This window comes from Pituophis catenifer, unplaced genomic scaffold (genome assembly GCF_029215685.1).
Source record: "Pituophis catenifer annectens isolate HBS135680 unplaced genomic scaffold, rPitCat1.0.hap2 SCAF_15, whole genome shotgun sequence".
NCBI lineage: Eukaryota > Metazoa > Chordata > Lepidosauria > Squamata > Colubridae > Pituophis > Pituophis catenifer.
The window spans coordinates 6,377,883-6,405,168 of record NW_027256895.1 but is presented as its reverse complement, the minus strand read 5'-3'; the positions used below and the strand labels follow the sequence as shown (position 1 = coordinate 6,405,168).

At 42.6% G+C, this 27,286-nt stretch overlaps 1 protein-coding gene across 1 annotated transcript; it reads left to right on the top strand.

The window, feature by feature from the left end:
• Positions 1-9,742: 9,742 nt before the first annotated feature.
• Positions 9,743-25,521, top strand: LOC139324807 (vomeronasal type-2 receptor 26-like). The gene is made up of 5 exons (XM_070954558.1): positions 9,743-10,033; positions 12,339-12,536; positions 14,876-14,950; positions 23,897-24,023; positions 24,620-25,521. Exons 1-5 carry the CDS (start codon positions 9,743-9,745, stop codon positions 25,519-25,521), a joined length of 1,593 nt encoding a protein of 530 aa, XP_070810659.1.
• Positions 25,522-27,286: the final 1,765 nt, after the last annotated feature.

Genomic DNA, 27,286 nt, shown 5'->3' with positions numbered 1-27,286 from the left:
AGGAGAAATTTCCTGACAGTTAGAGCAATTAATCAGTGGAATAACTTGCCTCCAGATGTTGTAGATGCTCCAACACTGGAGGTTTTTAAGAAGAAATTGTCTAAAATGGTATAGAGTTTCCTGTTTGAGCAGGGGGTTGGATTAGAAGACCTTCAAGGTTCCTTCCATTTCTGTTATTCTGTTATTCAGTTAGGATTTATATTCCTGTTTAGTAATCCTTTCATCATGCTGATGTTTTGCAGTGCTTCATTGCCTTGTCTACCATCTTAGCCTGAAACACCAAGAAAAATAAATTGTAGCAATGAAGTAGGTTTGACTTTTATTTGGGCCTTTCCAAATGCTTATTTCATAAAGGGTTGGTGTTTTGTTTTCTAGAGAAGTATTTGGCATGTAACCATAAAAATATATAATTTTTTAAAAAAGTTTTTAATTAGTAATTCAAGTTAAAAAAACAATGGACATGGTTTAACATCTCCCACCCACAAGACTAGCAAGAATAAATAAAAATTACTCTCCAATGTGTTGGAAATGTGTGGTGATCTCAGGGACCTTCTACCACATGTGGTGGGAATGCTCAAAGGCCAAATAATTTTGGCATCAAATAAGGTGTTGGCTAGAAGAGATTGTAATATTAAAAATAGAGGTTAGACTGGAATTCTTCCTATTAGGTATTATAGAGGGTAAATATAACAAGAACACAACCTACCTAATATTACACATATTAACAGCAGCAAGAATAGCCTTTGCCCAAAAATGGAAGAATAAAGAAATCCCCTTGGAAGAAGAAGTGCTAATCAAAATCCTCAATTGTGCAGAAATGGACAGACTTACCTTGGAGCTCAAGGATAAAACTGAATCAATGTACTACAAAATCTGGACTAAATTTTATGAACGGTTGGACAGGAGGAGGAATGCCAAGATGAAGGTGTAGTGAATGTCTAGAAATGGGCATGTCAATGTATGTTAAATCTGTATGTAAGATATGATTATACTGAGTATAGATGTAACTGTTTAGGAGGAATTAATTTATATACTTGACATGCAAGAAGCAATGTAAATTTCTACAAAGATAAAGAAGTATGTTATGTATTAGCTTAAATTTGACGATAAAAGGGGGAAAATATATAAAATATAAAAATATATAACTGCAACCAGTTTTGGTCACCATGATGTAAAAAAGATGTTTATATTCTCAAAAGAATGCAGAGAAGAGCAACAAAGAAGAGGCTGAAATATATAAAGAACGGTTGCGGGAATTGGGTATGTCTAGTTTAATGAAAAGAAGGATTGGGGTGACATGATAACAGTGTTCCAATATGTCAGGGAGTGCCACAAAGAAGAGGGAGTCAAGGCACCTGAGGGCAGGACAAGAGGCAATGGATGAAAACTAATCAAGGAGAGAAGCAACCTAGAACTAAGAAGGAATTTCCTGACAGTTAGAACAATGAATCAGTGGAACAACGTGCCTCCAGAAGTTGTGAATGCCGGAGGTTTTTAAGAACAGATTGGGCAACCATTTGTCTGAAATGGTATAAGGTTTCCTGCCTAAGAAGGAGGTTGACTAGAAGACCTCCAAGGTCCCTTCCAGATTTGATTTGATTTGATTTGATTTGATTTGATTTGATTTGATTCGATTCGATTCGATTCCATTCCATTCCATTCCATTCCATTCCATTCCATTCCATTCCATTCCATGATCTCCTATTATCTTCTATTATCTCCTATTATATCTTATTCTATTCTATTCTATTCTATTCTATTCTATTCTATTCTGTTCTGTTCTGTTCTGTTCTGTTCTGTTCTGTTCTGTTCTATTCTATTCTATTCTATTCTATTCTATTCTATTCTATTCCATTCCATTCCATTCCATTCCATTCCATTCCATTCCATGTTCTCCTATGATCTCCTATTCTATTCTATTCTATTCTATTCTATTCTATTCTATTCTATTCTATTCTATTCTATTCTATTCTATTCCATTCCATTCCATTCCATTCCATTCATTATCTCCTATGATCTCCTATGAACTCCTATTCTATTCTATTCTATTCTATTCCATTCCATTCCATTCCATTCCATTCCATTCCATTCCATTCCATTCCATTCCATGATCTTCTATGATCTCCTATTCTATTCTGTTCTGTTCTGTTCTGTTCTGTTCTGTTCTGTTCTATTCTATTCTATTCTATTCTATTCTATTCTATTCTATTCTATTCTATTCTATTCTGACAAGTCCACCATCAAAGTATAGAGCCGCATAAGTCCTAGTTTGCTCCAAATAATGTAAAACACAGTGGAAGTGTAAAACCAATGTGGACTATGAACACCATGCAAAATCAGATTTTTCACTGTCCTGGTAAATTAAGGAAGTTATGGGCCACATATGCAACATCACAATGCCTATGGAGACGATCTCAGCCTTTACCAGACCAGCCTGAGTCTCTCTTCCACTTTTTTTTTTAAAAAAAGTTATTATTTCTCTATGGAGACCAGATTACTCTATATTTAGAGGAAACAATATTATTAGTTCAACCTGGAAAGGGAATATGGGTGGGACTGGAGAGCATGTTTACAAGCAAAGCCATGATTTTCACTTGACCTGGGTTGATGCAGTTATCTTTCCTGCAATTACTGAAAACCATTTATTTTTCTTGGCCATGTTCCAATGACTTTGAAAGACCTTGATAAAACAATGGCTACATATGCAGGGTGATTTAGAAAAAACCCTTCAGTGCTGGTATTGAAGATGGGAGCCAAAGTCCTACTCGGATAAATTAATCAGCCTCCTGTTCCCTTTCCTGGATGAGAGAGGGACAAAAGACGATTGTTTCCTGCTGATGATCTCTACTTAAAGTAAAAGAATAGCAGAGTTGGAGGGAAGGTTAAAATTCACGTAATCCAACCCACTTCAAAGGGAAGGGACTTTTGCATCTTCTTCTTCTTCTAGACCATCATCCATCTTAAGACCTCTAAGGCAAAGGTAAAGGTTCCATCTCACACATATGTGCTAGTCGTTCCTGACTCTAGCGGGTGGTGCTCATCTCCATTTCAAAGCCGGAGAGCCAGCGCTGTCTGAAGACGTCTCCGTGATCATGTGGCCAGCATGACTCAATGCCAAAGGTGCACAGAACACTTTTACCTTCCCACCAAAGGTGGTCCCTATTTTTCTACTTGCATTTTTTAATGTGCTTTCGAACTGCTAGGTTGGCAGAAGCTGGGACAAGTAACGGGAGCTCACCCTGTGATGCGGGGCTAGGGATTTCAACCGCTGAACTGCCGACCTTTCGATCGACAAGCTCAGCATCTTAGCAACTGAGCCACTGCATCCCTTAAGACCTCTAGTGAAGGAGAATACATGACTTTCTGTGGAAGCCTTTTTAAGAGCACAACACACACCATAGGATTCCAGAAATGTACCTAAAGAGAAGAGGGAATGTTCATATGGTGCAGCACATGATATTCCTACTGACGTTGCCTCACTTAGCATGCAAAGTAATGGGTAGGATTGAGCTCATTTCTTTTCCACATGAGTCCTTTCAGCCTGGGGATTATGTCATTGGTGCGATCACATCTCAGGTTATTCAAATCTGTCTCTTGCATAATTTCAAGTTGTCTCCTTTGTCAGAATATATGATGAGGAACAGGTAAGGCAATTCCTCTCAAATTCCTTCAAAAGGTTTTACTATTTTAAAATACTCTCGGACTTCTAACGTTACGTTTGGAAATCTCCTTCTTTCCATTTTCGTGTATTGGTGTGACTAAATGGGAGATGTTTTTCTCTAACTGCATGTGGACTCAAATACATTGATGGTACGTCATAGGACTTTGGACACACTGAGGCAATTTTTCTTGTAAACAATTTAGTGGGAAGACTTTTTTTTTTTCATTTTTGAACTCCCTAGTACAAGTTGTAGCTGTAAGTGCAGTGGTGGGATCCTACTGGTTTGGACCAGTTCAGGCAAACCGATAGCTCTGATGATCAGCTGGGAGCGAACCGGTTCACCCTGACGATTAGAGGGGCCCACCCGCCCGCCCGCACTATTTTCCTACCTTTATCTCTCAGCTGATTCGCACGGCAGTGCCGATTGCTGTGCAAATCAGCTGTTTTACTCCTCTGAAGAAACTCGGAAGTGAAGATTTCTTCAAACTGTGCATGCAAAATGCGCAATCACTGAACCGGTTGTTAAATCGGAAGGATCCCACCACTGGTTTCTTGGCTGTATGCCATCCAAACAGTAACCTTTGAAATATGTTAAAATGGTCACAATTGCACGATGATCTTGGGAGGGGATTAGAATTTCAATAAGCTTTGAAAGGTAGCTAATTTGATCAACCTTGACTTCATCTTATCTGTGATTTTTCATGACCACATTAACTTGTAATTCCAGTCGCAGGAAAACCATGACCTTCATTTTCTTCTGGGACTCCCCAACCCCCGCCCCCAAGTATAGACTAGAGTTATAGGATTTCTTAGTGATCTCTTAAGTAGAATAGAATAGAATAGAATAGAATAGAATAGAATAGAATAGAATAGAATAGAATAGAATAGAATAGAATAGAATAGAATAGAATAACAGAGTTGGAAGGGACCTTGGAGGTCTTCTAGTCCAACCCTCTACCCAGGCAGGAAACCCTACACCACTTCAGACAAATGGTTATCCAACATCTTCTTAAAAATTTCCAATGTTGGAGCATTCTCAACTTCTGCAGGCAAGTTGTTCCACTTATTAATTGTTCTAACTGTCAGGAAATTTCTCCTTAGTTCTAAATTGCTTCTCTCCTTGATTAGTTTCCACCCATTGCTTCTTGTTCTACCCTCAAGTGCTTTGAAGAATAGTTTGACTCCCTCTTCTTTGTGGCAACCCCTGAGATATTGGAACACTGCTATCATGTCTCCCCTAGTCCTTCTCTTCATTAAACTAGACATACCCAGTTCCTGCAACCGTTCTTCATATGTTTTAACCTCCAGTCCCCTAATCATCTTTGTTGCTCTTCTCTGCACTCTTTCTAGAGTCTCAACATCTTTTTTACATCGTGGCAACCAAAACTGAATGCAATATTCCAAGTGTGGCTTTACCAAGGCATTATAAAGTGGTATTAACACTTCATGTCATCTTGATTCTATTCCTCTGTTTATGCAGCCCAGAACTGTGTTGGTTTTTTTGGCAGCTGCTGCGCACTGCTGGCTCATATCTAAATGCTTGTCCACTAGGATTCCAAGATCCCTCTCACAGTTACTACTATTGAGCAAGGTATCACATATACGGTACCTGTGCATTTTGTTTTTCTTCCCTAAATGTAGAACTTTGCTTTTTTTCACTGTTGAATTTCATTTTGTTAGATAGCGCCCAATGTTCAAGTCTGTCAAGATCCTTCTGTATCTTGAGCCTATCTTCTGGAGTGTTGGCTATTCCTGCCAGCCTGGTGTCATCTGCAAATCTGATGAGTTCCCCATCTATCCCCTCGTCCAAGTCATTGATGAAGATGTTGAAGAGCACTGGGCCTAAAACAGAGCCCTGGGGTACTCCACTGCATACTTCCATCCATGTAGATGCAGTTCCATTGAGGACTACATGTTGAGTGCAGTTGGTCAGCCAGTTACGAATCCATCTGGTGGTGATGCTGTCTAACTCACATTTTTCTACTTTATCTAGTAGTAGGTTATGGTCTACTTTATCAAATGCTTAATTGAAGTCCAAGTAAATTACATCAACAGCATTCCTTTGGTCCACTAATTTTGTCACTTTGTCAAAGAATGCAATAAGATTAGTCTGGCATAACCTGTTTTTGACAAACCCATGTTGGCTTTTGGTTATTACTTGGTTTGCTTCTAGGTGTTTGGTGATTCGTTGTTTGATTATCTTTTCCAGAATCTTCCCTGGTATTGAGATCAGGCTGATAGGTCTTTAGTTTCCTGGATCTATTTTTTTTTCCTTTTTTGAAGATGGGAACTACATCAACTCTTTTCCAGTCCTCTGGCAGTTCCCCTGTGCTCCAGGATCTTTTAAAAGATATAGTTCAGTGGTTCTGAGATCTTGTCTGCCAGTTCCTTCAGAACCTTGGGGTGTAATCCATCTGGTTCTGGTGATTTGAACTCGTCTAGGGTAGACAGGTGTTCACTTACCATTTTCTTCCCTATTTTAACTTGTGTTCCTAATCTGTATTTTGTGGTGCTGTTTTTGATAGGTTGGACTGTTTTTTCCTTTTGTGTAAAGAGTTAAGTAGTTCTGCTTTCTCCCTGTTGCTTGCCACCTTCTTGCCACTTTCTCCGAGCAATGGGCCAATTGTTTCCTTGACTTTTTTCTTGTTTTTAATATGTTGGAAGAAGCTTTTTTTGTTATTTTTTACTTTAGTCGCAAGCCTTTGTTCATTGTGAGCCTTAGCTTTCCTCACTTCATCTTTACAGGCTCGGGCTATTTGCTGATATTCTGCCTTAGTTATTTGCCCCTCTTTCCACTTTTTATACTTGTCCTTTTTGTTTTTCAATTTGTTAGAGAGTTCTTTATGCAGCCATGCTGGTTTCTTTTGAGATCTATTATTTTTCTTCTTCATTGGTATTGTGCTAGACTGGGCTTTTATAATCTCACTTTTCAAAATTTCCCAAGCTTCTTGAGTTGTTTTCCCTTTGAGGATTCTCATCCATGGAATCCTTCTCAAGTTCTTTCTAAGTTTATTGAAATTAGCTCTCTTAAAGTCCAAGACTCTAGTTTGACTTTGTTCTACTACTACTGTTTGCATAATGTTGAATTCCAATATTGCATGATCACTTGCCCCCAAGGTTCCTGTAGCTTCAACACCTTCTATCATTTCATCTCCGTTAGTGAGAATTAAGTCCAATATGGCTGATCCCCTTGTTCCCTTTTCTACTTTTTGGGAAACAAAGTTGTCTGCTAGGTTTCTTAGGAACCTGTCTCCCAGTTGATGTCAGGGTAGTTAAAATCCCCCATTACTATTGTGATGTGCTTCCTACATACCTTAGTTAGCTGACTAGCAAAAAGTTCATCTACTTCCTCTGTTTGGTTGTTTGGCCTATAGTATAGAACTATGGCAATGTCATTCCCCCCCCCCCCCGTTTAATATTGACCCAAATGCGTTCAAGATAATTTTCATCATTGTTGTGCTCTATTTCTACAGAATTTCTTGTAGTTATTTCTTATATATAGTGCAACTCCACCTCCTCTTTTATTTGATCTATTTCTTTTAAATAATTTATATCCCTCTAGCTCTATGTTCCATTTGTGGGTTTCATCCCACCAAGTTTCCGTAATGGCAACAATATCATATCTGCACTCATTTACTTGAATTTCTAATTCACCCTGTTTATTCCTCATACTCTGTGCATTGGTGTATAGACATTTGAGTCCATTTTGATTGACCCTGTGTTTACTCTCTACATAACCTGTGTTGTGCCTGACTGCTCCTACTTTCTTGCCACCTCTTTGATTAGTGCACATGGTATGGCACTCACTATTAAATGCTTGGTTTTGGTTGACAGCAGGGGTGATAATCTTACTCGCACAGACATCTATGTTACATGCACTGATAGCCCTATTAATTTTGGAATGCTGGGGACAGAAATGTTCTGCATCAATTAATTCTCTGTCCCCACTGTTCAGTTTAAATGTTTATCCAGAAACCTGTGAATTTATTGCTAAGTAACTCAGTCCCTTTCTTTGATGGATGCAACCCATCTCTTTTGTACAGTTCTTCATTGGACCAGTTGCAGACATCATGACTAATAAAACCAAAGCCTTCCTTCTACACCACTCCTTTAGCCACACATTAAACTCCACTACATGCTCGCCTTTCCCTTTTTGTTCCTTACTGGTAAAACTGGTATACTGGTTAAACCTCTGAAAAGATAAGCCTACAACCTATGCTACTGAGTTCATACCCCAAGCTCTGGAAATCATTCTGCACAGAAAGTACATCCTTTTGGGACAGATCATTTGTGCCAAGATGTATAATATCATCAACATCACAGTCCTTACTGGCATTCTTGACTATCTTAAGAATACACCTCTTGTCTCTGCTGGCAGTAGCACCTGGCAGACACCTGACCTCTTTCAAAACCTCCGTATCTTTTCCTAAATTTACATCCCTTACCATTGAATCACCAACCAGAAGGTGGCTCCTCTTTTTGGATACCATGCTCTTCTTGTGTGTGACCGATATGTAATACCTGGTTCACACTTTCCCCTTTCCAAAGTAAGTTCTTCATCTCGGACCATGATCCCCTGCTTATTTGAGTTATCAGTATCACAAGTACCTTGACCTGTCACTTTAGTGTCCCTATTAAGGTCAGCAAGGGCACTATATCTGTTATGCTGGGACACAGCAAAAGCTTTGTGTTTTTGGTTCACAGCTCTCACCCTGCCAGATCCCACGGTTGTCCATACTGCCCTTCTCCTGCAGGATCTTTGTGGTAGAGGGGACTGATGGCGTGGCAGCTCAATAGAGTGGAATGGCTGAATTGGGCACCTAATTTCTGCTTGGAGAGCAGATTAGTACAGCACAGATTAGTGATTCTAGATAGGTAATCTGTTTATGTAAACTACTAATTTGTTTACAAAGAGGACAGTACCCAAATTTGAAAAGAGTACTGTGAAAGACAGCTGCAAAACAAGTATTACACTGAACTAAACTGGTCATTTTGAAATAGAACAAAATCACAATCTCAAGTGCACTAATCCTGAATATATTATTGCTATTTTTGGTTTATAGTTATATGATTCGCATGCCGTTAGGCGCACAGGTCACTACCTTTCTCCTCTGTACTCACTCTCAGACTCCTCCCTCACAGACAGTTGCTCCTCCCCCTAGCTCCTTTCTCCTCTGTACTCACTCTCAGACTCCCCCCTCACAGACAGTTGCTCCTCCCCCTAGCTCCTTTCTCCTCTGTACTCACTCTCAGACTCCCCCCTCACAGACAGTTGCTCCTCCCCCTAGCTCCTTTCTCCTCTGTACTCACTCTCAGACTCCCCCCTCACAGACAGTTGCTCCTCCCCCTAGCTCCTTTCTCCTCTGTACTCACTCTCAGACTCCCCCCTCACAGACAGTTGCTCCTCCCCCTAGCTCCTGTGAAGTGAAAATGTAATGAAGGCAATGTAATGAAGGCAGGTAATCATGCAGTTTGTCCAAGGCTGGCTTCACTGAAGGGGAATGGGACAACTTGCCAACACAGCCAACTTCCTGCGGCCAACTCATCATGGCCAGGTTGCCACAGCCGACTCACAACAGCCAACCCGTCATGGCCAATTCACTGCAGGACAACTTGCGATGGCCAACTCACCATGGGAAAACTCACCGTGGGATAATTTTAACAATTCTATTAAAAATAAATAAAAAATATTTGAATTTTTGCCATTCACACGTCATTCTGTCCCTCCTTTTTCATCCTTTTTGTTAATGGTTCAATTCCACTCATTCTTTGATATTAGTTTAACTCTTGTCCTGTTGACTGTGGCAAGTTGACTGTGGCAAGTTAGCCATGGTGAGTTGGCCGTGGTGAGTTGGCCATGGCAAATTGTCATAGTCCATATTGAAGGTCCTGTAAAACTCAACTCTTGGACCTTCTTTTGATCTTCTCCATTTCTATTTTATCACAGCCCAGCCATGAATTGGGCATAAACATCAGATAGTTATTCTTGGCTGGGAATCATGGGTTTCCTTGAAGAACGTGCAAGGTGTTTGCCCCTTGTGGTGTTTTCATATGAATTATGTGTATCCTTTTACTTTCAGAATGATCCCAGTTTTTTACCAGCACAACTTAGCCATCCAATTTGCTATCAATGAGATCAATGGGAATCTGAAGATCTTGCCCAACATCACCCTTGGATTCTACATCGTGGACAGCTACTGCCAGGAAAATCTGTTCTATCACAGCCTTCTGCAGCTTCTCCTCAAGTCACATAGAGTTGTCCTCAACTATAAATGTGACTCCCAAAAGAATGTGATAGCTGTGATTGCAGGATTAACGTCTGATATTTCCTTCCAGGCAGCAGACATTTTAAGGATGTACAAGATCCCACAGGTCAGGCCTCTGTAGATTGGGGACCCCTTGAAGTGCTTTGGTTTGAGATATTTACACATTTCTTCTGCTGTTTTTATGTGCTTTGTCTCTGTGTGGTGTTCCAACAAAAGTCAGATCATATTCTTGACAGTTACACAAATATACAGTAGTGGCCAAAATTGTGGAAACCATATATAAAACTTTTAATGTTTTATATATGGTTTTTAAATGGATTGTAAGCCGCCTTGAGTCTTCGGAGAAAGGCGGCATACAAGTTGAACAAACAAATAAATAAATAAATTTTGGGAAAAGTGTATTTTTGAGGTCTGTTGGCTAATAACACCACTTTTTTAAAAAAGAGTTTTAAGATCATCCTATTCCATTGCTGGAATGGCCTGGGAATAGCCCAGACCTTCACCCAATTGAAAATCTATGGAGCCGACTAAAGAAACTTGTTAGTCAGAAGCGAGCCAGTAATAAAGCCCAGTTAATAGAAGCCATCATTCAATCTTGGTTTCACATGATAACAGCTGCAGAACTAAAAGATTTGGTTCACTCCATGGGAAGATGTTGTAAGGCTGTAATTCATGCTAAAGGTTACCCAAATAAGTATTAACTGACATGGTGATCATTTTTGTATGTCTCATTTTTTCTATGGCGATAATTTTTGTACATCTCTTTTTTTCTACGTGTTTCCCTTTTCTTCTTTATACTGTAACTGCTATTCTAATAGCAAATCCTTCATCAAAGTTATTGCATTACATTCTTGATTAAATTATCTTTCCATTGATATATAATTTTATGGCACTACTTCAAAAAAAAAAAAGTGGTGTTATTAGCTAGTTTTAGAAAATACACTTTCCCCCAAAAGGTTTCCACAATTTTGGCCACTACTGTATTTTTTAGTTTTTAATTGTTATTAATTGTTTAGTTTTAATCTGTTAATGGGTTTTAATTCGCATTGTTTTAATTCGGGCCAAAGTATATATTTCTTTTAATTAATTTTAAAGTTTGTATTGTTATGTATTTTAGTTCTGGCTGTGCACTGCCCTGAGTCCACTAGGAGAAGGGCGGTATATAAATTGAATAAATAATAATAATAATAATAATAATAATAATAATAATAATAATAATAATAATAATAATTGTTTTAAGCACAATAATATTCACTTCTCATCTAAAACATATGCATAGGATAGCTGGAGTTGAGCTAAATAAATGGATAATAAAGGTATACTCTTTGCTGGGGCATTCATGTCTATATCTTGTCCATGCTGACTTGACTTTTCTTAATGCTTGGAACCAAGCTCTAATCTTCACCAAGAGGGAAGCCATCACTCTTAAAGCAACTTCATCAAGCCAACTCAGAAGAGGTGAAATTTCAACTAAACATTTTGCTTGGATTGTTTTAAGAGTAAAATATAGTGGGCAATGGGAGCAGAAGTCATGATGTTCCATTAATATTTTGAGTCATGACTTATGGGTGACCCCTTCTTTCCATGTGTTATACGTATGGTAGCTTCTCTATTGTGTATCGATTGGTGTTTAATTTAATTTAATTAATTCAATTTATATGCCGCCCCTCTCTGAAGACTCAGGGCAGCTAAGTGTTGTGGCCCGTACGTGGCCTGTGCAGCTAGTAGCTGATTCAGACAGCGAGGAAGCTGGTGTGGTGCTGCGCCAGCAGCCTGTGTAGCTGGCACTTGAGTCGGACAATGAGGAGGCTGGAGAAGATGTGGTACCAGAGGCGGGGATTCAGCCAGGGCCTTCAGAACCTCCAGAAGCTCCCTTAAGTGAAGAGGACAAAGAGGAGGAGTCTCTTCTCGATGCACAGGTGTGCAGAGCTGCCAAAAGGCAGGAGTGGCTCCTCAGGAGGAGGTCTCCTCGAGAGTAAGGCTTGGGGCTAATTGGACACTCCCTTAGCCTATTTAACGAGGAACACCGACTGAAGCAATTTGCAGGGAACAACTTCGTTCACATACCTTCGTGTCTTATCTTGCTTATCTTATCAGCTTCCTGCAAATTGCTTCTGGGCATTCTGCCAACCACAATAAGCTTTCAATATTATTCTTTGAATTCTTGGCGGCTGTTAATGCAGTTAATTAACAGCCGTTGTTGTAAAAAACTGGTTTATTTAGTAAAACTAAATGGCTAATTGGCCACTCCCTTAGCCTATTTAACGAGGAACGCCGACTGAAGCAATTTGCAGGGAACAACTTCATTCACATACCTTCGTGTCTTATAACCAGCTAGTTATGCCCCATGCCTGGTGAGGGAAGCTTCCCACCGATCTCTTCTGACATCTTGACAGCTCGTTGCTCTCCAGGACGCGACAGCCAGGACAAGGGCCGAGGCAGCTATGCTGCGGCTTTGCAGCTGGGTGAGAGCAGCCTCGGCGTCTCCCCGTGGCCGCCGGGCTGGCGGAATGGCAGTGATGGCATTGGCGATGCTGCCCCTTGTTGGTGCTCCAGGGGAATCTGTGGGAACGGCAGTAGTTTCCTGCGAGACCCAGCAGTGGATGGAGGTGACTTCGGAGGGCTGGCAATGTCAATGTTGGCACTGGCTGGGACGAGCAGCTGCGGAGGATGACATCAGAGAGGCCGAAGAGGGACAGGAGGCCTGCATTGGGAGAGCGAGGGGCACTCTGACCATTATACCAACTATGCTACTAACGTTTGTTTATGAGACTGCCTGTTGCAGCCATGGGGGGGATGATCCACTTGGAGAGGGCCCACCCCTGGTCATTCCAGAGGCTCTTCCCCCTCCCTCATGTGGATGGGGGTGAGCTAGAGGCATTGTTGATCCCATTGGCCGTGAAAGATCGCTGGCCCGGTCTTCTGTGCCTTGTGTGGTCTATTAGCCTCTGTGAGGCTATTTATCATCTGGAGGTGGCCTCTGAACAATGTGACATCTGCCTCCCATGGACTTTTTTATGGCCTCCTGATTCACCTAAGGTGCAGCCACCAGGGTCTCTTCCTGGCCTGTGGTCCTGCAGATTGGTGGTTGTCATCAATGCTTCCCAATTGTAGAGGGATATACCCTGAATTTCAAGTCTGGTATGGAGTCAGATGATGACTGCGGTTCTTGGCCCTTCCCAGCTTTCGTGAGAGGGAGGCTGGTGTCGACATCTGGCCCCGAAATGGCTTAAGACTCCATCCACTGCTGTGAGAGAGCAGTGGAGTTTATTGACTTGGACCTGACTGGATACCCCTTTTCCGGAATTTGGACCAACTTGATTAACCCCCTGGCCGTGGGCTTCCCCCGATTATTTAGATGTATTCGCCAGCAGAGCTTCTTACTCTGCGAGATTCCCCCCTCTCGCAGGTGTGGCCCTCCACTCTATCGAGGGCCTACCTTTATGATGGGCTTTGGCACCCCGAGAGGTGGCATGTCGCAAAAAGGGGATTGAGGGGTTTTCTGGGGAAATTTTTAGATAGATTTTTAAGGGGTTCTAGGGGGCGGGAGGGTTGTGTGGGTTTGGGGGTTAACCCACGGGGGGAGGGGTCTGGCCCAGCTGCCAGTCGGGCCACAGAGGGTGCGGATTCCGGGGGTAAGGGGGGCATTAGAGTTCATTCTGCTGAGGGTTTTCTATCAATACGCTGAGTGGGAGGGGCAGATATGGTGGGAGCAGGGGGCCATATCATGTGGTGGGGGCACACACTCGCTATCTTCGAGCGGTGGCATGCCCTGGGCCCCATAGCCCTTCTCGTTCCCCAGGCTGTTCAGACTCTCAGGGCCCGAGCCTTCGGCTGTTGTTGTGCAATGCCAGGTCCATGGTAAATAAAACCCCCCTCATTTGCGATCTTATTCAGGAGGGGGGAGCGGACCTGGCAGGTATTACGGAGACCTGGTTGGGCCAGGAGGGGGGAGTTCTCCTCGTAGATATGTGCCCACCAGGCTTCCGTGCATTCCACCAGCCGAGAGCTCGGGCAGGGATGGGGGGTGGCAGTTATTATAAAGGAAGGTCTTGATCTGAGGGAGACCACTGTTCCACAGATAGCCGGATGTGAGTCCCTTCTTGTGAAGTGGGGCCGTGGAGTGCAGATGGGCTTGTTGATCATGTACCTGGCTCCCTGCCACGTGGCAATGGCCCTGCCTGAGCTGCTCAATGTCATAGCTGAGGTGGCGGTTGATACCCCCAGACTTTTGGTCATGGGGGATTTCAACCTGCCATTCATCGGTGAAATGTCTGAGGTGGCTTGGGAGTTCATGGCTTCCATGACGGCCATGGACCTGACTCAGTTAATTCATGGCCCTACTCACACAGGTGGGCACACTCTGGACTTAGCTTTTATCTCTGGTCAGTAGTCAAGTGGCCTTGATACAGGGGATATAGTCATTGAACCCTTGTCATGGTCTGACCACTCGTTCCTTCGACTTGACTTTCTAACCGCTACACCCTGCCGCAGGGAGGCGGGACCGACTAGGTGGTTCCGCCCCAGGCGTCTGATGGATCCTGATAGGTTCCAGATGGAGCTTGGGCCATTTCCTGAGACTCTGGCTCATGACTCGGCTGAAGACCTGGTGGCCGCCTGAGATAGTGCGGCCGCCGGGGCTTTGGACCATGTCGTGCCTTTGCGGCCTCTGATCCAGCACCAAACTCACCTAGCTCCTTGGTTCTCTGAGGAGCTGAGGGACATGAAGCACCGGAAAAGACGCCTGGAGAGCGGTTGGAGGACCAGCCGTTCTGAATCCGACTGAACACTGGTAAGGTCTCATATTAAGATCTACCTAGTGGCGATAAAAGCAGCAATATCTAGCTATTTTGCCACCCTTATTGTGTCATCAGATAATCGCCCAGCCACCCTGTTTAGGGTGGCCCGCTCCCTCCTCCATCTGGGAGCATGGGATGATCCCTTGCAGGGTCAAGCTGAGGATTTTGTGCAGTATCTGTATGATAAGATTGCTCGGATTTGGGAAGGCCTGGCCTCTGACTGGGTAAGTCCAGACTGGATGATTGAGGCAGGTCTTGAGAGTGTTATCTGGGAGGAGTTTGATCCTGTGGCTCCCAAGGACGTGGACAGGATTCTGGGACAGCTGAACGCGACCACATGTTTATTGGACCCGTGTCCCTCCTGGTTGGTGGTGGCTTCCCGGGAGGTTACACGAGGCTGGCTCCAGAGGATTATTAACGCTTCTTTGAGCGAGGGTGTCCTGCTGGCCGCCTTGAAAGAAGCGGTGGTGAGGCCCCTCCACAAGAACCCCTCTCTGGATCCGGCTGTTTTGGCTAACTATCATCCAGTCTCCAACCTTCGTTTTATTGCAAAGGTTGGTGAGCATGTGGTGGCGTGGCAGCTTCCACAGTACCTGGATGAAGCTGTCTATCTAGATCCGCTCCAGTCCGGCTTCAGACCTGGGTACAGCACGGAAACGGCATTGGTCGCTTTGGTGGATGATTTCTGGAGGGCTCGGGATAGGGGTTGTTCCTCTATCCTGGTCCTGTTAGATCTCTCAGAGACTTTTGATACCATCGACCATGGTATCATGTTGCACCGGTTGAAGGGGTTGGGGATGGGGGGCACCGTTTTGTGGTGGTTCTCCTCCTACCTCTCTGACCTGTTGCAATCTGTGTTGTCAGAGGGGCAGCGGTCAACCCCGAGGCGCCTTGTTTGTGGTGTGCCACAAGGGTCAGTCCTCTCGCCCCTTCTGTTCAACATTTATGTAAAGCCGCTGGGTGAGATCATCCGTGGCTTTGGGGTGGAGTTCCATCAGTATGCTGATGACACTCAGCTGTACATCTCCACCCCAGGCTACCCCAACGATGCCCTTGAAGTGATGTCCCGGTGCCTGGAGGTCGTGCGGGCCTGGATGGGGAGAAACAGGCTCCGACTCAACCCTTCCAAGACCGAGTGGCTGTGGCTTCCGGCATCCCGATATAGCCAGCTGGTGCCATCTCTGGTTATTGGCGGAGAGGGCTCGCAACTTGGGTGTCCTGGATGCATGGCTGTCTTTAGAAGAGCATATGACGGCCGTAGCCAGGGGGGCTTTTTACCAGGTTCGCCTGATACGCCAGTTGCGTCCCTTTCTGGATTGGGACTCCCTATGCATGGTCACTCAGGCACTCGTCACTTCCTGCCTGGACTACTGCAATGCTCTCTACATGGGGCTCCCCTTGGGGTGCACCCGGAGGTTCCAGTTGGTCCAGAATGCAGCTGCGTGGGGGATTATGGGAGCAATGGGGCACTTCCATGTGACACCTCTCCTGCGCAAGCTGCACTGGCTTCTGGTGGTCTTCCAGGTGTGCTTCAAGGTGTTGGTGACCACCTTTAAAGCACTCCATGGCTTAGGGCCAGGATATCTATGAGACCGCCTTCTGCCGCCAATAGCCTCCCACCGGCCAGTTCGCTCGCACAGAGAGGGCCTCCTCAGGGTGCCGTCGGCCAGACAATGTCAGCTGGTGACCCCCAGGGGGCGGCACCTGCCCTCTGGAATGATCTACCCCCAGAGATACGCACGATACCAGACCTCCGGAATTTTCGTCGGGCCCTGAAAACTCATTTATTTCATCTAGCCGGGCTGGCTTGATCCCATCCTTTCAGTTTTAATTTGAAATTGGTTTTAACTGGGTTGTTTTAAATTGAGGGCCGAAATTAATTAATGTCTTTTAAACTGTTTTTTTAAATTTTATATGTTATGTTTTATCTTGGCTGTTCACCGCCCTGAGTACTGTTGGAGAAGAGCGGTATAAAAAATCAAATCAAATCAAATAAAATAAAAAATCTTGCTCATCTTATCAGCTTCCTGCAAATTGCTTCTGGGCATTCTGCCAACCACAATAAGCTTTCAGTTATTATTCTTTGAATTCTTCACGGCTGTTAATGTAGTTAATTAACAGCCATTGTTGTAAAAGCCTGGTTTAATTAGTAAACTATGGTTTGAATGAATTTTGTGTGTACTGCGTTCTTTGGGGTCCGTAGCTTGGGCAGAACAATTGGTGGAGTAGAGCTTATCTACCTCTTGTTCATGCATCCTTCTTGTTGGACAGGAGCTTTGCTCCTCTTATTTGTTCTGTTCTGTTCAGGTGATCTGTCTGTCTGTCTGTCTGTCTGTCTGTCTGTCTGTCTGTCTGTCTGTCTGTGTCTCACACACTCTGTGTAAAAGTATTTTTTATGTATATAGATGTTCTAGTGTGTGTGTATTACATGGAGGGGTATATATTCCTGACTGGATGGTTGCTCCTGAGACAATTTCTCAAAGTTTCATAATTTTTCCTATATGTTTTTTTCTTAACCGTTTTCATCTCTCTATTAGTTCCCTGAATTTAAGCTATAGAATTGAAGTTTTGTATTGTCTTCCAAAATCAGTATGTTCTGTCATGTAAACCCTCATGTATCCTGTGTCAGGGTCCTGATGGATGCCCTAATTACATCATGAGCCTCGAGCCAAGCTTCAAAAGAAATCCAGTTATTTATTAGGTGCTTCATGTCAGCACGTTCCCAAGTGAAGCCAGCTCTGACCCTACGTAATTTACACCTCAGTTATGACCCTGTTTTCCCCCCTTCCCCCAGGGTGTGTTATCAATCACATTCGCCAACGGAGCAATTTCGCGGGTTGTAGAGGTCACTCCCCTCCAGCCGCTGAGGGTAACCCTGGGATACAGCTTTGAAAGAGATATGTCTGGAATGTGCATCTGTCTTTGGCTGCCCTGCCGTTTCCCATCCCCCTGGCCTATGGCAACTTGAGAGCAGGCCAGGGATGCTTTGCGAGTTGACATCCTGACTCTTTGCTATCTTCTCACTTATTTCTGAAACATCTCCTCTCTACTTAGCTGGCATATGGATCCTTTCCCTCTGAAGAGAGAAATGGGCTGGATCCTTCCTTCTTCCGTATGGCCCTCAGTGAAGACCCCCAGGTCCAAGGCATCATTTCCCTGCTCAAGTATTTTGGATGGACCTGGATTGGCCTCTTTGCTGAGGATGGTGACCATGGAGAGAGTTTTCTGCTAACCCTGGAGGCTCTGTTCTCTCAGCATGGAATCTGTTCAGCTTTCACTCAAAGAGTGCCCCAGAGGGAGAAACAGAGTGTGACTGATTGGCATAAGATCAGCGACCTGATGGGAAGAATTCGTCTCCATTTTACACAAAGCAGAGCAAGCATACTGGTTGTTTATGGAGATACACGGACCCTGATATGGCTGGACAATTTACTATCTGAAGAAAATGATAGATGCAGTGAAAAAGCATGTGATGGAAAAGTGTGGTTTATGACAGCCCAGATAGATGTTGCATTAATGAGTCAACAGGTAGGAACTTCATTGGACTTGTTTCAAGGGTCTCTTTCCTTCATGCTTCATTCTATAGAGATTACAGGGTACCAAAATTTTCTCAAGCACTTCAAACCTGGCCACAGCCCACAAGACAGGATTCTTAAAGGTTTTTGGGAGAAAGCTTTTAAATGCCATTTTCCAAATTCAGAGAAATTGGGGGCGAAATCATGTACTGGGAAGGAGAGCTTGGACATCCTTCCTGCCACAACTTTTGAAATGGCCATGAGTGGGCAGAGCTACAGTATCTACAATGCAGTTCATGCTGTGGCCCACGCTTTGCATTCTGCAGCCTCATCTCAAGCTGTTTCCAGGGGAACATTGGGCAGCAAAAGACTTCAGCCATGGCAGGTAACATTTCAATTTATATTTTCCAGGTGAACCATTGCATAATATGATAATATTATTAATACAATTTTCCCGTGGTGGAATTCAATTTTTTTTTACTACCAGTTCTGAGGGTGTGGCTTGGTGGGCATGGCAGAGGAAGGATACTGCAAAATCTCCATTCCCTCCCCACTCCAGGGGAAGGATACTGCAAAATCCCCATTCCTGGGGGAAGGATATTGCAAAATCTCCATTCCCACCCCACTCTGGGGCCAGCCAGTGGTGGTATTTGCTGGTTCTATAAACAACTCAAAATTTCTGCTACTGTTTCTCCAGAACCTGTCAGAACCTGCTGAATTTCACCCCTGCAATTTTCCATGTAGAAGGATGAATAATAACATAGAAACTTGTGTGGGTGGGGAGTTGAAAATCAGTGGGGAGATGTTCATGGAAGTTGGAAGGGAGCTTGGTAATAACCTAGTCCAGGGGTGTCAAACTCGATTTCATTGAGGGCAGCATCAGAGTTGTGTTTGACCTTGGGGGGCTAGAGTAGTCATGGCCAGTTTGACATCACTTGTGTTGGCCATAGGTGGCCCGAGCAGTCTGCTGGTGAAAATGGGCTCCCATGCTCCATTTTCAGCTGTGACGGCCTCCTGCAACCCTCTGCCAGCAAAAACAGAGCTTGGAATGGCCATCCGCAGCTCTCCCAAGCTCCGTTTTTTCTGGCAGAGGCCATGCGGGCTGGTCCTTTGCTGTTTCCAGGGCAGCTCCACAGGCCAGATCTAAGTACCACACAGACCAGATCCAGCCCCGGGCCTTGAGTTTGAAACCCCTGACCTAGTCCAACACTTACCTACTGCAACATTCACCATTTCATAATTTTTATTCCAATGTTTTTATCTGGCTTAAAATATAGGAGAAGCTGGGAAAACATTGAATGAACTCCCTGTCCAGTGGGTGGGTTCCTCCCGGTTCGGTCCGGTTCGGCCGAGCCGATAGCAGTGACGATATGACATCACCGAACCAGTTCTCCAATAGATTTGGTCCCACCCCCAATCTATTGCTGCCTCCTGACTCCCAGCTGATGACTAGAGGGAAAAAAAAACTGTTTAAACTCTTGTCGTGGGGCTTCAAAGGGCTGTCCTACAGCTGATCAGTGTTAAAAGCAAACAAATGAGTCGGGTTGTAAGTGTGAGGACTGGTCGTAAGTGCGAGGACCTTCCAGAAATGACTCTGACCAGCTATCCATGCCCACCTAGTCACATGACCTCCAAGCCACACCCACAAAATAAGCCACGCCCACAGAACCGGTAGTAAAAAAAAATTAGAACCCACCCCTTACCCTGTCCCCCTCTTTCATGTTGAAATGAAGTTCCTCTAAGCCACAGTTTCCACCTGCTTTTCCAGCAGAAGCTGTGAGTCCACAACAACCCCATTAGTGAATAAAATCACTTAATTATGAGAGAATGGTCTGAATCGTTTACACATACACAGTCTCTGTATAGAAAAGTAGGAATCTATAAATTTGATTCAATAATGGGTGGTAGAACATCAAGAAGGAATAAAAAGCTGTTTTCCAAAATATTGAAAATTGACATTTGCTATTTATTTATTTATTTATTTATTTATTTATTTGTTTATTTGTTTGTTTGTTTGTTTGTTTGTTTGTTTGTTTGTTTATTTATTTATTAGTTCAATTTATATGTCGCGCTCCTCCGAAGACTCAGGGTGGCTTACAATACACTTATAGCAATAGCCCTCATTGTTTTGTATATACCTGCTTATTAGGGCTTTTGGCCCCCCATAACCAGTATTTCTACAAAGTCAGCTTATTGCCCCCACAATCCAGGTCCTCAATTTACCTACCTCGGAAGGATGGAAGGCTGAGTCAACCTTGAGCCTGGTGAGATTTGAATTCCCACTAATTGCAGGCAGCTGGCAGCTAAGTGCTACATAACAGCACTTAGTCCGCTGCACCACCAAGGCTCCTCCTCTATTGTCAGCAATGGAATCTATGTTTTACCAGATTTGAGATAAAAATAAATAAGATACATGTAAGACACTTGCAAAGAGGGACGCGGTGGGTCAGTGGCTAAGACGCTTGTTGAGCTTGTTGATCAGACAGGTCGGCAGGTCGGCGAGTCGAATCCCTAGCGCCACATAGCGGAGTGAGCTCCCGTTACTTGTCCCAGCTTCTGCCAACCTAGCAGTTGGAAAGCACATAACAAATGCAAGTAGAAAAATTGGGACCACCTTTGGTGGGAAAAGTAACAGTGTTCCGTGTGCCTTTGCCATTGAGTCATGCCAGCCACATGACCACGGAGAGGTCTTTAGGCAGCACTGGCTCTTCAGCTTAGAAATGGAGATGAGCACCACCCCCTAGAGTCAGGAACGACTAGCACATATGTGCGGGGGAATCTTTACCTTTACCTTTATCTTTACCTTTAAGACACTTGCAAACATTACTTGGGCCAAATGTCTGCCATGATAATTTAAATTATGTAATGATTTACATAATATACCCCAAGAGTTTCAGAGAAAGATATCTGCCTCTCTGCCTGTCTACCTACCAAGCTATCTATTTCCTTTTCCATCAGCTCCACTTCTTTCTCCAAGGCATTTCCTTTAACAACTCAGCAGGAGAAACTGTGTCCTTCAACACGGAAGGGGAAGTGGAAAGCCAATTTGACATCACCAATCTGCTCACCTTCCCCAATCATACTTTCCAGAGGCTGAAAGTTGGAAAGCTTGATCCCAAGACTATGGAAGGAAATCCAATCTCCCTTAATAAGGATGCGATAGTGTGGCATACAGCTTTTAACCAGGTGCACAACATAGGATCCTAGTTTTGTTTTATTTTTTTAATTACAAACTCATTGGTAATGGGAGCGACATGGCGTTCCCATGTAACACCCCTCCTGCGCGAGCTGCACTGGCTCCCAGTGGTCTTCCGGGTGCGCTTCAAGGTTTTAGTTACCACCTTTAAAGCGCTCCATGGCTTAGGACCTGGGTACTTGCGGGACCGCCTACTACCACCAATAGCCTCCCATCGGCCGGTACGCTCCCATAGAGAGGGGCTCCTCCGGGTGCCGTCGGCCAAACAATGCCGACTGGTGGCCCCCAGGGGGAGACCCTTCTCTGTGGGGGCACCTACTATCTGGAACGAGCTCCCCCCAGAGATATGGAGGATCCCGGATCTGCGCACCTTCTGCCGCACTTTAAAGACTTTATTATTTCACCAGGCGGGCCTGGCCTAATTTTCTCCCTCTTTTATAAAAGATTTTTAATTTTTAAATATTTTCTAGTATTTTATATATTTAATTTTAAAATTGGTTTTAAATAGTTTGGGGTTTTAATTTGTCCGGGCCAAAATTATTTAATTTGATTTTAATTCTATTTTTAAATTTTGTAGATATGTGATTTATTGTTTGGCTGTGCACCGCCCTGAGTCCTTCGGGAGTAGGGCGGTATAGAAATCAAATAAAATAAATAAATAAATAAAATAAATTAGTGCAGATCATAAAAGATAGAATTCATCAATCAATCAATCAATCAATCAGAATAGAGCTGGATAGGATAGGGTGGGATGGGATGGGATGGGATGGGATGGGATGGGATGGGATGGGATGGGATAGAATAGAATAGAATAGAATAGAATAGAATAGAATAGAATAGAATAGAATAGAATAGAATAGAATAGAATAGAATAGAATAGAATAGAATAGAATAGAATAGAATAGAATAGAATAGAATATTGGAAGGGACCTTGGAGATCTTCTAGTCCAACCCCCTGCTCAAGTAGGAGAACCTATACCATTTCAAACAAGTGACTGTCCAGTCTCTTCTTAAAAATCTCCAGTGTTGAAGCATCCACAACTTCTGAAGGCCAGCTGTTCCACTGGTTAATTGTTCTCACTGTTAGCAAGTTTCTCCTTAATTCCAGGTTGCTTCTCTCCTTGATCAGTTTCCATCCATTGTTTCTTGTCTTGCCTTCTGATGCTTTGGAAAATAAGTTGACCCCCCTCTTCTTTGTGGCAGCCCCTCAAGTACTGGAACACTGCTGTCATGTCTCCCCTAGTCCTTTTCTCCAGTCTAGCCATACCTAGTTCCTGCAACTGTTCTTCATATGTTTTAGTCTCCAGGCCTTTAATCATCTTAGTTGGTCTTCTCTGCTCTTTTTCCAAAGCCGCATCATATTTTTTGTAATGTGGTGACTAAAACTGGATGCAGTATTCCAGCTGTGGTCTTACTAAGGTTTTATAAAGTGGTACTAATACTTCACATCAGTGGTGAAATCCATTTTTTTTACTACCGGTTCTGTGGGCGTGGCTTGGTGGGCATGGCAGGGAAAGGTTACTGCAATCTCCATTTCCACCCCACTCTGGGGCTAGCCAGAGGTGGTATTTGCCCGTTCTCTGAACTGCTCAAAATTTCCGCTACTGGTTCTCCAGAATCTGTCAGAACCTGCTGGATTTCACCCCTGCTTCACATGATTTTTATTCTATGCCTCTGTTTATATAACCAAGGATTTTATTAGCTGGCTCATGTTCCCTTCTTAATTCTGAGTCCATTATAAAACAGAAAAGCTTATCTCTTGAATATTTTATTTATTTATTTATTTTATTTTATTTGTTTGTCAAACGTGTACAAGATAACAAGTATAGGTATGAACATGAACATGAACAAAGGAAGTAAATAGAGATAAATAGGGACAGTAAGACAGGGACGGTAGGCAAACTAGTGCGCTTATGCACGCCCCCTTTACGGACCTCTTAAGAATGGGGTGAGGTCCACGGTAGACAGTTTGAGATTGAAGCTGTGAGGGGTTTGAGGTTGTAACAATGGAGTCAGGTAGAGCATTCCAGGCATTGACCACTCTGTTGCTGAAGTTGTATTTTCTGCAATCGAGTTTGAAGCAGTTTGCCTTCAGTTTGTATTGATTGTTTGCCTGTGTATTATTGTGGTTGAAACTGAAGAAGTTGTTGACAGGCAAGACATTGTAGCAGACAATTTTGTGTACTATGCTTAAATTGGACCGCAGGTGGCGCAGTTCCAAATTATCCAAGCACAAAATTTTAAACCTGGAGGCATAGGGATGGATTGATGGATACACTCTGTTTCCCCCAAAAATAAGACATCCCCTGATAATAAGCCCAATCGGGCTTTTGAGCGCATGGCAATAAGGCCAATCACTTATTTCAGGGTTCAAAAAAATATAAGGCAGGGTCTTATTTTTAGGGAAACACGATATTGATAGATATATTTTGATTCTAAATTATCTTTATTCTGAATAGGTGATACCCCATTCTGTATGCAATGAATATTGCCAACCAGGCTATCAGAAGAAGAAGAGAGAAGGATATAAATTTTGTTGTTATGACTGTGCCCCATGTCCAGATGGGAAGATTTCAGACCAGAAGGGTAAGTGAAGCTGTATAGCCAGTATTCCAAAGAGAGGGAACATCGTTAATCAGAGAATGTTATTCAGATAAAAATGTAATGTCTACTTCATTTAGAATGGTCACTTCAGATATCAGGTTCAGGTGTGAATAGTATACAAGCTAGGATGTCCATTGCATACAAGCTACGGCTCAGTGGCTAAGACACTGAGCTTGTTGATCGAAAGGTCGGCAGTTCAGCGGTTTGAATCCCTAGTGCCGCGTAATGGGGTGAGCTCCCATTATTTGTCCCAGCTTCTGCCAACCTAGCAGTTCAAAAGCACATAAAAATTGAAGTTGAATTGTTGAAAAATAGGGACTACCTTTGGTGGGAAGGTAACAGTGTTCCGTGCGCCTTTGGCATTTAGTCATGCCAGCCACATGACCACCGAGACGTCTTCCGATAGCGCTGGCACTTCGGCTTTGCAACGGAGATGAGCACCACCCCCTAGAGTCGGGAATGACTAGCACATATGTTTATGTTTCAGTAGAAGATTGTATCAGCCTTTGAGAACAAAAATTGTCAATGTATCAGAATTGAATGTGGTCATTTTCTGATATCTGGTCTTTTTCTTCCAGATATGAATGAGTGTTTCAGTTGTTCAGAAGATCAATATGCAAATAAAGGCCACACTCAATGCATGCCCAAAGTCATAATTTTTCTCTCTTATGAGGAACCTTTAGGAATCAGCTTAGCTTCTGCTTCTCTGGTTTTCTCCCTGACCACAGTGTTTGTTCTTGGAACATTCTTTAAGCACAGAGATACTCCGATTGTCAAAGCGAACAACCAGGAACTCTCCTACATTCTCCTCGTCTCTCTTCTGCTCTGTTTCCTCTGCTCTTTGCTCTTTCTTGGCCAGCCAAGGAGAGTCACCTGTCTTTTGCGACAGCCCACTTTTGGCATCACTTTCACAATGGCCATTTCTTGTATCTTGGCCAAAACCATCACTGTGATGGTGGCTTTCGTAGCAACAAGACCAGGATCTAACATGAGGAAGTGGATTGGGAAAAGACTAGCCAACTCCATTGTTCTCTGCTGTTTCCTCATTCAAGCAATTATTTGTGTTGTGTGGATGACAATCTTTCCCCCTTTCCCAGATCTGGACAAACAGTCATTCACCAAACATATCATTGCAGAATGTAATGAGGAGCCCATTGTGATGTTTTTCCTTGTCTTGGGGTATATGGCGCTTCTGTCCATCATCAGCTTCATTGTGGCCTTCCTAGCTAGGAACCTTCCAGAGAGTTTCAATGAAGCCAAGTTCATCACCTTCAGCATACTGGTGTTTTGCAGCATTTGGTTAGCTTTCCTTCCAGCCTACCTCAGCACCAAAGGGAAAGAGAAGCTAGCGGTGGAGATCTTCTCCATCTTGGCCTCCAGTGCTGGTTTACTCGGTTGCATCTTTGTACCCAAATGTTATATTATTCTGATCAAACCAGAGCTGAACAGCAAAGAACAGCTGACAAAGAGAAAGAATTAAGGAACTGATATATTGTTGAATGATCATAGCTTTGCTCTCTCTTATCCTTGTGGTCATTATTTATTTAATGTTACATGATGTGTTTATATATTTTTTTTGAAAAAAAGTTTTATTTTAAATTAAAATAAAAAACAACTTAAAAATATCATCCTTACAAACAATTATAGACAGCATCTCAATCGGTTAAAATCATTTCGTGCTTACAATTTTCCAAGTCTCATCTTATAACAATTATTCTTTACTTGAACAGAAGGTAAATATTTAAACATTTCATCAAAGTTTCATTTCATATATGCTATCTCATCTCCATACTTTTTTGTCAAACCATTGATAAAATATCTCCCATATCAAATAATATCATTTATCTTCCTGTTCTCTTATTTCAAATGTCAATCTACTCATTTCAGCACAATCCAATATTTTCTTAATAATTTCTTTATCAGTAATTATCTTCTCTCCTTTCCAGTTTTTGTCAAATACAATTCTGGCCACTGTTAAAATATTCACAATTAAATATTGTAATTCTTTATTAAATGTCTCTGGTAAAATCCCTAATAAAAATATCTTTGGTTTAAAGTCAATATGTCTCTTTGTCATTTTTTCTAACCATGTATATATCTTAGTCCAAAATCTCCTTGCTTCCACGCATATACACCACATATGGTAATAAGATCCTAGAGTTTGATGACACTTCTCATCGGGGGTAAATGCCACCTGTAAAACATCTTATACAAATTCTCTTTATATGATGTCGAGATTGTCATTTTATAGTTATGTGACCACAATTTCTCTAAATCAATACTATAACCAAAATTTTTCCCCCATGCTATCATTGATTCTTTAACTTGTTCTTCTTCCAATTTTACTTCAAGTAAATATCTATATAGCTTTTTAATTACATGGTCATCAGAACCCATTAATATCTTGTCTAAACCAGTCAAAACACTATAAATATCTTCTTGTTAAAAGTCTTCTCGATATCTGGAAAGTATTTGCATGTATGAGAACCAATCCATCTTAATTCCCTGGTCTTCTAAATCTTGTTTTAATTTAAGTTCACCCTTTTTATCCAATAATTCACTATATCTAGTGAATTGTTCCCCTCTAAATACCACTGGATAAGAAAAAGCTTCAATTGTAGATACCCAGACTGGAATCTTCAAATAATGGTATTTTTTAATCCTCTCCCATGTCAAAAACAGAGCTTCCCAAAGCGTGCCATCCCATCAACAAATCATGTCCCTCCAAATTTAATAATCTAGTGTTTTTCCATGTTACCCATTCTTTAATCCACATTAAACAAACCGCTTGATAATATAATTCAAAATTCAGTAAACCAAAACCACCCCTTGTCTTAGCATCTTGTAACAGTTTGAGTTTTATCCTTGCCTTCTTTCCCTGCCAAACATATTTCAAAACCATTTTATTTAAATCTGCAAAGAATTCCTTACCCAGCTTTATAGGAATTGTCTGAAAAAGATATACGATTCTAGGTAAGATATTCATCTTAATAGTTGCAATTCTACCAATCAAAGATAACTGCAAATTTCCCCAATTCACCAAATCTTGTCCTATCTGTTGCTTAAGCTTATTATAATTATTTTCTTTAAGAGAACTACATCTTGTTGTTAGTTGAATCCCCAAGTACTTTACCTTATTTGTGACCTGCATCTTTGAAATCTCCCTCAGTTCTTCTTTTTGTTTTTTTTAACATATTTTTGGTCATTATGTTCATCTTTTCTTTATTAATTTTCAAACCAGCAAC